The sequence below is a fragment of the Cricetulus griseus genome, chromosome 2 (genome assembly GCF_003668045.3).
Source record: "Cricetulus griseus strain 17A/GY chromosome 2, alternate assembly CriGri-PICRH-1.0, whole genome shotgun sequence".
Taxonomy (NCBI): Eukaryota; Metazoa; Chordata; class Mammalia; order Rodentia; family Cricetidae; genus Cricetulus; species Cricetulus griseus.
This window is the reverse complement of record NC_048595.1, coordinates 122766121-122780903: the sequence shown is the minus strand read 5'-3', so window position 1 is coordinate 122780903 and position 14783 is coordinate 122766121. Positions and strand designations below refer to the sequence as shown.

The 14783-nt window shown below is 39.0% G+C and overlaps 1 protein-coding gene across 4 annotated transcripts in view; it reads left to right on the top strand.

Moving 5' to 3' along the window:
* LOC100754734 (cytochrome P450 7B1) overlaps window positions 1-14783 on the top strand; it is a 155815-nt gene that overhangs the window by 124657 nt on the left and 16375 nt on the right. For all 4 annotated transcript variants that reach the window (XM_027403483.2, XM_035439955.1, XM_035439956.1 and 1 more), the window contains 2 exons: window positions 1405-1995; window positions 2453-2659. In XM_027403483.2, coding sequence (XP_027259284.1) covers window positions 1405-1995; window positions 2453-2659 — 798 coding nt within the window. The remainder of the gene's footprint in view (window positions 1-1404; window positions 1996-2452; window positions 2660-14783) is intronic.

Sequence of the window (14783 nt, the reverse complement as noted above, 5' to 3'; positions counted from 1 at the left end):
TATAGTGCACATAGATATTTAGCACTTAAGCTGTATTTTTAATAAATTGCCAAACAAAAATCACATTTATGCTGCCTCTAGGATTTGGTTGACAATGATTCCAAATCTTTATCTAAACTCTCTTGTACCAAACTGATCAAGTTATGTAACACATTTGGAATTACAGAAAGTCACAAAGGGAAGGCAGTTCTTCATCTAAGAAAGAAAACTACACACAGAGAGCACAGAGACAGGCAGGCAGGCAGAAACAGAGAAAATAGAGCACAGACATTAACAGCTGAACATAGACACTGAGGGATTATCCCAATGTTACGGGTGTTTTTAGGAAGGAAACCCAGTAACTGATGGAAAGCAGAGATCCACAGGTAAGCACTGAGCCAAACTCCTGGAGTCCAGTTGTAGAGAGGGAGGAGGGGTGAGCAAACGGGTCAAGATCATGCTGGAGAAACCCACAGAAACAGCTGACCTGAGCAAGTGGGAGCTCATGGACCCATTCTGACAGCTGGGGAACCAACATAAGACTGAACCAGGCCCCCTGAACGTGGGTGTCAGTTAGGAGGCCTGGGCAGTGTATGGGGCCTCTGGCAGTGGATCAGTATTTATCCCTAGTGCGATGACTTTGGAAGTCCATTCCCTATGGAGGGATAGACACTCTCTCAGCTTAGATACAGGACCTAGGGGAGGGCCTAGGTTCTGTCACAAATAATGTGATAGATTTTGATGATTCCCCCATGGGAGGCCTCACACTCCCTGGGGAGTGGATGGGGGATGGAATGGGGGTTTTGGTGGGGGACATGGGAGGACAGGAGGGAGAGGGAACTGGGATTGATATGTAAAATAACATTTTTTTAATTTAAATACAATTTTATTTAAAAAGAAACCGATTTATCTAGTTCTCACACACACACACAAAGACATAACTGCTGCTTAGTGCATCCAATAGTTGGAATCAGAAGGAATCTTAAAGCAGTACTGCAATGAGAAAGCTGAGCTGAGTGAGGATCAGTGAAGGGCAAGAAAAAGACCTCACTGCCCGCTGTTGAGCAGTACCCGGTTCTCTCACCTGAGGAATGCAGGGCTTTGGCAAGGAACTCTGTAAAGTTTATGTCAGTTTTGAGAGACAGGCCACAGTGAGAGGTGAAGTTTAGAACTTCAAGAAATTTACCTCGGAGCTTCCAGAGATGTTTCACATTGCCTTTCATTTTCAAAGGGGGAGAGAACTGGCCTTTGAGTGGAATGGATGCCTGTTAAATACCTGTGATAAAACTATTAACTCCTTGATGAAGTCTCCAAAAACTATTGACTCCTTGATGAAGTCTCCAATTTTGTTTTACATATTTCATACTTCAGATATGTGTTTTGTTTTGCTATCAAATAAACTATGTTCTTCTTCTTTTTTTTAAGGGAGGTATACCACGTTTATTCTGGACCCTTTCCAGTACCATGTCATAATGAAAAACCCCAAACAATTGAACTTTTGGAAGTTCAGCAGACAGTTATCAGCAAAAGCCTTTGGCATTAAGAAGTTCGCGACTGATGATGACCTTAATGAAGATCTTCACAGGCACTATCTGCTTTTGCAAGGCAAACCTTTAGACGGTCTCCTGGAATGCGCGAACCAACAACTAAAAGAAATATTTGAGTTCCAGCTACTAAAAACCACAGATTGGAATACGGCAAGTCTGTTTGGATTCTGTGCCTCACTGATATTTGAGACCACATTTTCAGTTATTTATGGAAAAACTCTTGCTGGTAACAGGAAAAAACTTATCAGTGAGCTAAGAGATGATTTTTTAAAATATGATGAAATGTTCCCGTACCTAATATCTGATTTACCAATTCCACTTCTAAAACATGCGAAAGCTGCGCAGATGAAAGTTATAAAACACCTTATGCCAGAAAAACTGGCTCAGATGCAAGGGTGGTCAGAAATTATTAAGGAAAGGCACAGTGTTCTGGAGAAACACTATCTGCCTGAAGACTTTGAAATAGGAGGTAAGAAATTTCTGAATGATTACTCACTAAAATAAAATAATTTACAGGAGACCTTTGAGATAAAAAGAAAAATGGCGACCTTGAAATTTTTTATGCTATTTCTAATTGGCTAGTGATAAAATGTTTTACTCTGAAACAACCCTCTGTGATAATTGATTTTTTTTTTTTTTTGCTGAGGTGGTAAAACAAGATACTTAATGATGATAATGAGAAAGAGTATAACTAAGCGGCATTTACTCCCCTTATCTCATCCCCCACCTTTCTGCCCCCCAACACACATTACATTTTAAACTATTCTCATTAGGCAGAAAATTAGACTTCAGAAGCCTATTGGTTCTCATTAGCATGCACTGATCCTTGGCTGGGTCTGTGTCCTAACATCTTTTAATTAGCACACTGCAAATCTAATCAGTGTAATAAACGCTATTAATCTTCCTTTTCACTTATTTTCTCCCAGGACATCATCTTGGCTTTCTCTGGGCTTCCATGGGAAACACCATTCCAGCTATGTTCTGGGCAATGTATTATCTTCTTAGACACCCTGAATGTATGGAAGCACTTCGTGAAGAAATTGACAGCCTCCTTCAGTCAACAGGTCAAAAGAAAGGGCCCGGATTTTCCATCCACTTCAACAGAGAACAATTGGACAGCTTGGTCGGCCTGGGTAATTTATTTTTATCTGTTATGAAGAGAAGAAGGTAGCTCTCTGCAAACTCAGTTTATCACTCATAGCTGTTTACCAAGAGGTGGAGGACACAGCTGCCTAATTGACATAATAACACCCATTTACATCAATTATAAATTATGTAGTTTATAGCTGTAGATACTCTCATTGCATGTAAACATTAAGGCCTAGCTAATTAACTATGCAAGGTATGCAAAGGGCTAAAGCAAAGCTTTGCAATTATTTGGGGGGGGTAGGAATTGTGTATGCCTATTAAGTCATTTGATTCTAAGCATCTGTTGGCTTGCTGATGCTCCCCAAACACTGTTGTCCTGTCTTGACAAGAAAAGGATTCCATGGCTGAACAGGAAAATATTTCAGAGGGGCATCTTTTGTGCAAAAAGTACTTGCTCTTCCTTAAAATGGCATCAGCATTTTCAGGTATAGGTCATGGTGTTTTATATGGTGTGGAGTACATGGTGCTTAAGTTAAAACCCTTTCATTGTAGGTCAATGGTTTCAACATGCCAAGAGAAAGGTGAGAGGCAAAGAAAGGATGGAAAGAATGGAGGGATAAATGAAGGGAGGGGTGTGGGTGAGGCAAGGGAAATGGAAGGAAACAAAACAGCTATAGAGTGCTTCCTTTAAACATTGGTATTTTAAAAAATATTGCTGATTTAGTAAATAAAAATGAAAAATATTTCAAATATATCTGAGGCCCATAGAAGCTGGTTGCTTTTGCTTTTTCTCCACTTACCACCCCTTTTTTTGTTTTGCTTTTTCTCAGTCAGCCTTACACCTGACTTGAACCATTCCTTGATCTGCAGCAATTGCAGTTCCATTTCCTGAGCTGGAGCAGGCTGCATGTTACCGTTATGTAGGGAACTCATATTCCTAAAGTTAAAATCTGAACCAACACATGTCAATTCCCTTTGTATTTCTTTCTCATCCTATGGCATTTGTGGTGATATATTATTTGTGATTTATTAAAGCTCGCCTGAGGATTTAGAAAGTAAAGTCAGCCTCAAGCTACAGAGATCAGGCAGCGGTGGTACACACCTTTAATCCCAGGACTCAGGATTAAGAGGTAGATGGATCTCTGTTAGTTCAAGGCCACCATGGCCTACACAAGAATGAAAATTAACAGAGCTCATGCCTTTGATCTCAACACCTGGGAGGTATATAAGACAGGATCAAGGCCTCAGAGTGGATATTCAGTCTCAGGATTCTCCAGTCATGTTGAAGAGAGTATAGAAGTCTGGGATTTTAGTCTGAGGTTGGTAGAGCCAGGATCACTTTTCAGTCTGAGGTAGAAGTAAGAGCTAGTGGATGACTGCTTCTCATTTCTGATCTCCAGCTTGCAGCTTGAACCCCAATATCAGTCTATGAGTCTTTTATTTATTGTGTCACATGAGTTCTTGAGGATATAGTATTTTCAGTTTCATTGAACAAATGCATTGTTTATGTGTTTTCTATTTCCTTGGTTATTTGAGTTTCTCTTTGCATGTTTAAACAATTGACCTACAATGAAAAGGTTTTAACTTAAGCACTATGTACTCCACAGCATATGAAACACCATGACCTGTGCCTGAAAATACACACACCATTTTAAGGAAGAGTAAGTACTTTTTACACACAAGATGCCCCTCTGAAATATTTTCCTGTTCAGCCATGGAATCCCTTTCTTGTCAGGACAGGATAGCAATGTTTGAGGAACATCAGCAAGCCAAAAGATGCTTAGAATCAAATGACTTAATAGGCATACAAAATTTTCTCCCAAAATAATTGCAAAGCTTTGGTTTAGCCTTTTGCATATCTTGAGGCCTGTGTTGGCCTCAATTTTTTGTGTATAAAATAAACCTGCACATCCCATCTTGGCCAATTCTGAGATATTAGGTTCTAATAGTTTTGATAACAGTTAACCTGCTTCTTGGCACTAATAAGACAGGTCCAAATGTTACAAATGTGGATCCCACTGGCCAGGGCAACAGCAGCCTCTGTGATTTATGCTGTAGTCAATTATGAAAGTTGTGTTACCTGTAATGTGAATTATGAAAGGAATTTCATATTTCTTTGAAGGAGGAAATACTCTCATCATTATAAAAATGCTAATATTATTTTCTTTTAATTTCAGAAGTCTTTGGGAACAAATACCCAAAATTTATGTAAAATATGTATAGATGGAAGTTTCTGTTCTGCCTGGTCCCAAAGCTGGCCAATGGCTCAGGCTTCTTATTTGGCTAGCTCTCTCTTAATTGATTATTAGCCCATTTCTATTAATCTAAGTATTTCCATGTGGCCTTGGGTTATGGAAAAATGCCTGGCATCCTAACTTCTGGGTAGTTCTGTCTCTGCCTCTCTCTTCCCAGCATTCTCCAACTCTGGTAGACCCACATATACTTCCTGCCTGGATACTGGCCAATCAGCCTTTTATTAAACCAATAAGAGAAACATATATTCACAGTAGACAGACAGGACATCCCCCATCAAATATGAGTGGTTGGTTATACTTGGATAAGTAGTGTCTTCTGAGTTGATTTGGTTTCTATGGTTGCATATTCCATATATCCAGGTAATTACCCTTTCATTTTAAGAATCAGATGATCAGGATATAATGCAATGAACTCCAAAGAATATGTTTGTATTCTGTATATAATTACTACTTTTAACAGTTTGCTAGAAATGCATCAACTCTCTATTTATAGTAGCTGTCATTTAAACAAATGATTGTTTTTAAAGTGCAGTGTTAAGAAAGAAACACTTGGATTTATTTGAACAGAATTGGTATGTTCTGATGTTTTAATTTAGGCCATGTCAGTCCACAGCTAGACTTAGGAACTCTCATCCGTGGTGCCCTTGTAAATTTGCAGCTCTCCCATACTCAATCAATGAACAGAAACAACAAAATCTGTTGTTGTCATTGCTATCATACATTGCATCCTCACCAAAGTTTCCCCTCCCTCCACTCCTCCAAGTTGCCTTAAATCTCACCTCTCCCCCAGATGCACTCCTCCTCCCTTTCCATTAAGAAAAGAGCATGCCTCCCCGGAGTATCAACTAAAATTGCATAACAAGTTACAATGACACGTAGCACAAGCCTTCGTATTAGGGCTGAGTGAGGCAACTCACTAGGGTAAAGGGGGTCACAAAATCAGACAAAAGAGCTGGGAACACCCCAATTCCCACTTTTAAGAGTCCAACAAAAACACTATACTAACAACCACAACAAATATAGAGAGGACCCATACAGAACTCCGCAGGCCCTGCGATTGCACTTCAGTCTCTGTCCCCATATACGCTGCTTAGTAGGTTTGTGTTCTCTTCATGCCCTGGACCCCTATGGCTGCTGAAATTCTTCCTCTACCTCTTCCTAGGAGTTCCCTGAGCTCTGAGGGTAGGGACCCAATGGAGATATCCAATTTGGAATCTCTCTCCACCTGATGTCAGAAAACACAAAGTCTTAACTGTGCCAAAGCAGTGCCTTCCATAGCCAGCCAGCTACCCTGCTGCCCAAGTGACCAGCAGAGGTCAGAGTCATTTACTGAAAGAACTTATGATACAGGATAAAAGGTTTGGTCAAATTGGATCAAACTTCGATGGATCAACGATACACCACATATCCTCTACGTCTAGTTGTAGTTCAAGCAAGAGTTTCCCACATCAGAAGAACATAAAGTGACTGGAAAGGCAAGACTCACTCAGCTGGCTAAGCACCTCCATGGACCACATGACATGAGTGCACTGCTTGCTTTTTTGTGTCCATAAGGAAAGGGTTTATATGTGTTTTGAGCACATTATTTTTTAAGGTGTATCTAGAATCTTTATCCCTACTAGGAAAGAAAAAGTTGTTGTAATTCAGTAAATGCTTTGCCTACTGCCTAGGAAGGGAAGTTTCCAGAGAGTACAGAAAAAGATGTTCTTTTTTTGTTTTTGCAGAGCCTTTGCTTATGAGCTCACCAATTATAAAGCAGTTTTGAGATGGCAAGCTCGAATGTCATAGGCTGTTGGAATAATTTATAACAATCTGTTTTGAGGCATGGTGATAGGTATGTGCTTTTACCAATGAGGATTGTTCATTAAAACCTTTTAACTCTGTCTTTTAAAAAAAATAATACTGTTGCTGGTGATTTCTTTCCCTCCAGGTCCTGCAACTGCTCCAAATAAACATGCAGAGGCACTATATTAATTATAAAATTGTTGGCTGATGACTAGGGCTTCTTATTGGCTAGCTCTGTCTTAATTATTAACCCATAGCTACTAATCTATTTATTACTGCATGCCCTTATCTTACCAGAGAACTCCTAACATGTCCTATCCTCCCAGTCTCTCCATGGTATCTCTCTTGCTACCTTTCCCAGAATTCTCCTCATCTCCTAGTCCTGCCTGTCTTCCTGCCTTATTGGCCAACAGTGTTTTATTCATCAACCAATAAGGGAAACAAATATACAGAAAGACACCCCCCATCAAAATATAATGTTGTGTTTGCATACTTATATCCTATTAAAGATTCTGCATATTACAACCTTACTAAAATTATACATCTAGTAATATTTAGTAAATATCTATAAAAGTAGGTTGAAAAAATTTAAATTGCCTTTATAAATATGATACAATAGAGGACGACTAAGAAAAATACTAATGCAAGGAAGATAAGAGCTCACTATTGAGAGTTAGACAAACTGGATCTCTGCATCTGCTCCCATCAGCTGCTTGAGGAAGGCTCTCTGCTGATGATTTAGCTAGGAACCAATCTATGAGCATAGCAGAATATCATTAGGAATCATTTCAATGACTTCATTCATTCATTCATTCATTCAGTCAATCAGTCAGTCAGTCAGTCAATTGTGTTTGGTTCTACTTTAGATCTCTGAGCCATCCAGCTTTCAGTTCCTGGCATGGGCTCCCTCTTGTGGCTTGGGTCTCAAGTTAGACTAATCATTGGTTGGCCACCACCACAAGGTCTGAGTCACTAGTGTCCCAGTGTATTTTGTAGGTTGAACAGGTTGTGGGTCTTAGATTTTGTGCCTGAGTTGATGTCCCAGTCTCGCCACTGAGAGTGTAGTCTGTTCAGGAGTCCTTGGTAGGGTCACCCTCATAGGTCCCAGGAAGTTTCCACTGCACTAGGTTTCCACATCAACCCCTAAATTCCAACCTAGTCCAGTAGCCCCTGCCCATACTCTCTCCCTTCAACCCCACTTGCCCACCTGATCCATCCTGTTCCTATCCTCACCTGCCTCTGGTCCATTTACAAAATCTATTCTATTTCTCCTTCCAAGAGAGATCCTTGAGTACTCCCTTGACCTCTCCTCTTTATCTAACTTATCTGGGTCTGCAGACTATAGTGTTGTTGTCTTTCACTTAACAGCTAATATCAACTTGTAAGTGGATACATAGGCATATGTTTGTCTTTCTGGGTCTGAGTTGCCTATTGCAGGGTGATTTTTTTCCATCCATTTGCCTGTAAATTTCATGATGTAACTTTTTTCTAACAACTGATTAATACTCCATTATGTAAATATAGCACATTTTCTTTATCCATTCTTTGTTTGAAGGACATCTTAGTACCTTCAGGTTCCAATTTCTTGCCATTATGAATAAAGCTGCCATGAATATAGTTGAGCAAGTGTCCTTGTGATAGGATGGGACATCTTTGGGGTATATGCCCAAAAGTGGTAGAGCTGGATCTTGAGGTTGATGAAATCCCAATTCTTCTGAGGAACCACCACATAGACTTTCATAGTGGCATTCCCACCAGCAGTGGAGGAGTGCTCCCTTGCTCTATATCCTTAACAGCATGAGACATCACTTGTGTTATTGATCTTAGCAATTCTGATAGGTGTAAGATGGAATCTGAAAGTAGTTTTGATGTTCATTTCCCTGATGGATAAGGATGTTGGATATTTCTTAAATGCTTCTCTGCCATTTAAGATTAAGTTGAGAATTCTATGTTTAGATATGTACCCCATTTTTAAATTGGAATGCTTAGTTTGTTGATGTCTAGTTCTTAAGTTCTTTGTATGTTTTAGGTATTATCCCCCTATCAGATCTGGAGTTGGTGAAAATCTTTTCCCATTCTATAAAAGCTCCCATTTTGTCCTTTGCCTTACAGAAGCTTTTCAGATTCATGAGGTCCCAATTATTTTCAACCTTATTGCCTTCACTATCTCACTACTGGTGCTCTCTTTAGCCAGTGCCAATGTGTCAGAGCTATTTCCCACTTTCTTTTCTATCAGGTTCAGAGTGTCTGCTTTTATGTTGATGTCTTTGATCCATTTTTACTTGAGTTTTGTGCAGGGTAATACATATGGATCTATTTGTATTATTCTACATGAAGACATCAATTAGCACTATTTGTTGAAGATGGTTTCTTTTTTTCCATTATGTATTTCTGGCTTCTTTATCAAAAATCAGGTGTGCATAGGTGTGTAGATCTATTTCTGGGTCTGTGATTTCATTCCATTGATTAATGTGTCTATTTTTATGACAAAGGCAGGCGGTTTTTATTATTTTAGCTCTGTACTTCAGCTTGAAATCAAGGATAGTGATACCTTCAGAAGTTCTTTTGTTTCTCAGCATTGTTTTGGCTATCCTGTTTTTTTTTTTTTTTTTTCCATATGAAACTGAGTGTTGTCCTTTAAGGTTCTGTGAAGAATTGTGTTGGAATTTTGATGAGGATTGCATTGAATATTTAGAAGGCTTTTGGTAGGATGTCCAATTTTACTGTATTAATCCACAAGAACTGGAGATCTTTCGATCTTCTGATATCTTTAGTTCGTTCTTCAGTGTTCAAAATTTTTGTCATAATTAGTCTTTCACTTGCTTCATTAGAGTTATCACAAGATGTTTTATATTACTTGTTGCAATTATTATTGCTGAATAGTAAGTATTACTAAATAACATGTTATTATCAAATAACTATTACTATTGTTAAAAGTGTTGTTTTCTGGCCGGGCATTGGTGTCCCATACATTTAATCCCAGCACTGGGGAGGCAGAGGCAGGCAGATCGATGTGAGTTTGAGACCAGCCTGGTCTACAGAGGGAGTTCTAATACAGGCTCCAAACAATATAGAGAAAATCTGTATCTAAAAAGAAAAAGGAAAAAAGTGTTGTTTTCTTCAAGGTCTGCTTGTCATTTGTATATGGGAAGGCTACTGTTTGTTGGTGGTGGTAGTTTGTTGGGGATTTTTTGTTTGTTTGTTTTGAGTTAGTCTTGTATCCTGCTGCTGTGCTGAAAGTGTTTATTAGCTGTAGGAGTTCCTCGTGGTATTTTTAGTGTCACTACATACCTTGACTTCTTTCTTTCCAGTTTGTATCCTCTTGGTCTCCTTCAGTTGTCCTATTGCTCTAGATTAGACTTCAAGAACTATATTATGTAATTAAAAAGAGAGTGGTTGACCTTGTCTTTCTCCTGATTTTAGTGGAAATGCTTTGCTCATGTCTCCTTTTAAGTGGATGTTAGCTGTGGGCCTGATGTGAATCACCTCTGTTTTGTATTCTTAGTCTCCCCCAGGACTTTTATCTTTAAGGGGTGTCGGATTTTGTCAAAGGCCTTCCTGCATAGAATGAGATGGTCATTTAGATATTATTCCTGTCAGTTTGTTCATATGATGAATTACATTTATCTATTTATATATGATGAATAATCCCTGTACATCTAAGATGAAGCTTATTTGGTCATGATACATGATCTTTTTGATGTTTACTTGAATTCAGCTTGTTTTATTGAGGATTATTTTCATCTATTTTAATGAAGGAAATTGGTCTGTAATTTTTTTTTCTTTTGGGGGGTCTTTATGTAGTTTGGGTATCAGGATAACTGTGTCTATTAAAATTAATTGAGCAATGATTCTTCTGTTTCTCTTTTGTGAAATAATTTGAAGAGTATTGGCATTAACTCTTCTTTGAAAATCTGGTAGAATTCTGCACTAAAACCATTTGACTCTGAGCTTTTTTTTTTTTTTGTCCTTTTGGTTGTGAGGCTTTTAATGACTGCTTCTATTTCAGTAAGAGTTATAGGTCTGTTTAACTTGCTTATCTGATATTTATTTAACTTTGGTAAGTGATGTATATTGAGAAAAGTATCCATTTCTTTTTTATTTTCCAATTTGGTGAAATACAAGATTTTAAAGTGAGTCCTTATGATTCTCTGGATTTACTCTGTGTCTGTTGATATGTCTCCCTTTTCACATTTAATTTTGTTAATTTGGAAATTGTTTCTTCTCCTTTTGGTTAATTTGAGTAAGGTTTGTCAACCTTATCGATTTTCTCAAGGAACCAACTCTTTGTTCATTGATTTACTGTATTGTTGGTTTGTTTGTTACTACTTTATTGAGCTCAGCCCTGAGTTTGATTATTTCTTCCTGTCTACTCCTTCTGGGTACAATATTTTTCTTTTTGTTTCTGAGCTTTTGGATTTATGGTTCAATTACTAGTATGAGATCTCTCCAAGTTTGTTGTTGTTTGATTGTTTTTTTTTTTTTTGGCTTTTTAAGACAGGGTTTCTCTGTGTAGCTTTGGAGCCTATCCTGGCACTGTTTTTGTTTAATTTTAGTAGATACTTAGTTCTAAGAACTTAGTTCTGAGAACTGCTCTCCTTTTCTGGTCTAGTCTGTTTGGTGTTTTGTACACTTCTTGTACTTTGGTTAGGGAAACTATCTTCTGTGATTTTGTTGAAAATGTTTTCTGTGCCTCCACCCATATTTAGTCTCCTACCCTACATCTATTCCTATTTTTCTTAGATCTGATCTTTTCATAGTGTCCCATATTTCCTGGATTTAAAGATTACTATGATATTCATAAAGGCTATTTTTAGGGTCTTTTTCTTGTCCTTCAGCTATGTTGCACCAATAAGAGCCTTCTGTGGAAGGGTTGCCTGGTTGTCTTGGAGACATATTGTCCTGGCTGTTATTGATTGTGTTTTTACACTGGTATCTAGGCATGTGGGATTGGGAAGACTGTAATTGTAGGTGCTGATACCTGATCTTGTCTTTGTTGGGTGGTTGATTTGTATCTTGGTTTCTGTTGTCCTCTCTGGTTCTTAGGAGAGTGTGGTGGCTGTGTTTTGTCTAATATGAAATACTTGTGGGTTCTGACTGGTGTGATCACTGTAGGTGTTTCTGGGTATTGAGTGCTAACACTTAGGGATGAGTCTACAAGTGGGGGGAAAGTGGGTTGTTCCATCAGGATCTGCTTAGCCTCTTGGGGACTGGAGACCGATAATGAGGAGAAGCCACAGCAGAAGGTCTACTACAAAGCTAGTGGTGGGACTGGGGGATTGGACTTGGAGGAATGGAGGGTCAGTAAAAACCTATGCTATCCTACCTGTTTTACAGGAGTGGCCTATGGGTTTTCAGGCAATATCTGTTGGAGGTGTTGGCTGGGATAAAGCAATTAGTAATAAAAAGGAAGTTTGGAGGGATAGAACTGTGTAGTCCACTAGAGAAGGGGGTGGGATAAGGGAGGCTGCAGCAGGTGTTCTGCTCCAAAGCTGGGGATAAGACTAGGGAAGTGGTTTTGGAGGAGCTGAGAATTGCGGATCTGCAGTCAGGCTACCTGCATCCCTGGCCAAAGTCTAAACCTATTTCTTGTGAGTAGTTGGAATGTGGAGACAGAGACAACCAAAACAGAAGGACTAGTTGGAAAATTAAAGTCTGTAACAAAAAAATAAAAAAATAATATGCCTATGTTAAACATATCAGTTTTTTAAATATTTCAAAGTAGTTTGTAGTTAATTCATGTGATCTTCACCCAGGTGCACTGAGGGACTGTGGCTGATATTGCATTTTGTCATTCTTTTTACAAATGAGAATTTTCTCAGAATGAGAGAGATAGAATTTTCACTTGGATTTTATGACCAACACTATGTCTATCTCATGAGATATCTCTAATCCAAGATTTTTTTCATTGCCCCCACGGAAAGGAGGGAAGTTTTTCTTAGTCTAGATTAATACAAGCCAGCTACCACATTGTGAATGTCAACAAGAATGAGACAGGCAATCAAAGTCTCGACACTGACAGAGGTTTAAAGTTCAGGAAAAGATGCTTGGTTAATAATGTGTTGTTAAACACATTAATAATGTTGGTGATGGTACAAGGGATTAAACCAGAGCTAAGCAAGTGTTCTACCCCCAGCTATATATTTCTACTGTAAAACTATTAACAATTATTTCAACTCAACAAATGCCAGACATTGTGTTAGTGCTTTGTGGATCTTACTTTTCTTATTATTTTCATTTGATCACTGGGTAGAAATTTCCAGAAAGAGAACCAAATGCTAACTGAATGTAAATAGTAGTAAACCAAGAAAAAATGACACCAAGCTATTGATTTTAATGCTTGATGATAGTCACCGTCACCTCAGGCAAAATTGTTAGAGAAACAACCACTATTTTTATGCAATATGTACCAGTCAGGTATAAATACAGCATTAAATATTATAAAATAAATGTGTAGTTGAAAAATTAGAAATGTAGATAATGAGGGGAATTCTGAGGTTTACCAAAATATTCTCCAGACAAAACACAGAATGAATGAGTTTCACTTCATGTTGTTAATTTTTTTCTTCTCTTTTTTGTTGTATTGGTAATTGAGCTCAGGGTCTCTGCATAGGCTAGGCAAATGTTTTCTGGCTACATTACAGCCCTGGTCTCCTGTGGGAAAATCCTAACCTAAGAAAGAGGTACTTGGGAAGCAGATAGTAAAGTTTTATGTGTAATATTAGGGAAACATCAGTGGAAAGCACTGACTTCAATAGTTATCCATTTTGCATTTTAATGCAAAGCTAAGGGGTTTAGGAAGGGAGTGTGTGTTGGAAACACAAGCAGATTAGAGAGTAATGGTATAATGTTAATTAAAGCAAATTCATCATGTGTTCAGGAAGACTGAGGCGAGGGAAAAATACAGAAAGAGAGCAAGAAAAGAATACCTGAATAGAGGGAGCCATTATAGGTTTAAAGAGAAATCTGGCACTAGGGAAATGTCCAAGGATCCACAAGGATGATCCCGACTAAGAATCTAATCAATAGTGGAGAGGCTACCTTAAATACCCTTACTCTATAATGAGATTGATGACTACTTTAAATGCCATCCTAGAGTCTTCACCCAGTAGCTGATGGAAGCAGAAGCAGAGATCCACAGCTAAATACTGAGCCTAACTCCTGGAATCCAGTTGTAGAGAGGGAAGAGTGATAAGCAAAGGGGGTCAAGACCATGCTGGGGAAATCCACAGAAACAGCTGACCTGAGCAAGTTGACCTCAGTCTGACAGCTGGGGAACCAGCATCGGTTCACACCAGCCTCTCTGAACTGAACATGGGTGTCAGTTGGGAGACCAGGGCAGTCCATTGGACCTCTGGCAGTGGAATCAGTATTTATCCCTAGTGCATGGATTTTAGGAGCCCATTCCTTATGGAAGGATTCTCTTTCTCAGTCTAGATACATGGAGGAAGGCCTAGGCCCTGCCTGAAATGATGTGACAGATTTTGATAATCTCCCATTTGAGGCCTCACCCTCCCTGGGGAGTGGATGGGGAGGTGGGATGGGAGAGTTGATAGGGGACATAGGAGGATTGGAGGGAGAGGGAACTAGGATCTTATGTGAAATAAGATTGTTTTAATTTAAGTTAAAAAAAAAAGTAAACCAGAAGCCAGGCATCTGTGACAAAGGCCTTTAATCTCAGCACTCCAGAGGCAGAGACAGGAGGATCTCTGTGAGTTCAAGGTCAGCCTGGTCTACAGGGTGAGTTCCAGGACATGCAGGGCTACACAAAGAAACCCTGTCTCAAAAAACCCAAATAAAAAAATAAACCAGGACAGAATGGGATGAGGCTTCTTAGCAAAACCCAGCTTCAAGTTGCAGCTCTCATCTTGATTGTTGGTTGGAGTCATCAGGAGAGTTTTAAGAACACTCAGGCATGATCCTGTCCCCAGAGAGTCTGCTTTTATTGTTCTCAAGTGAGGGGTAATGGCTTTTAAAGCTCCCCCAGGTGGTTCTAATATGTGGCCAGGGTTCATCACCTCTCATTTCAACAGTTTTGTTAATGTTGTAGTTCTAATTTCATTGATCTGGGATGGAGACATTATTTTTTTAACTAATCCTGGGTGAGTCTAACAGGCAGCCTAAGAAT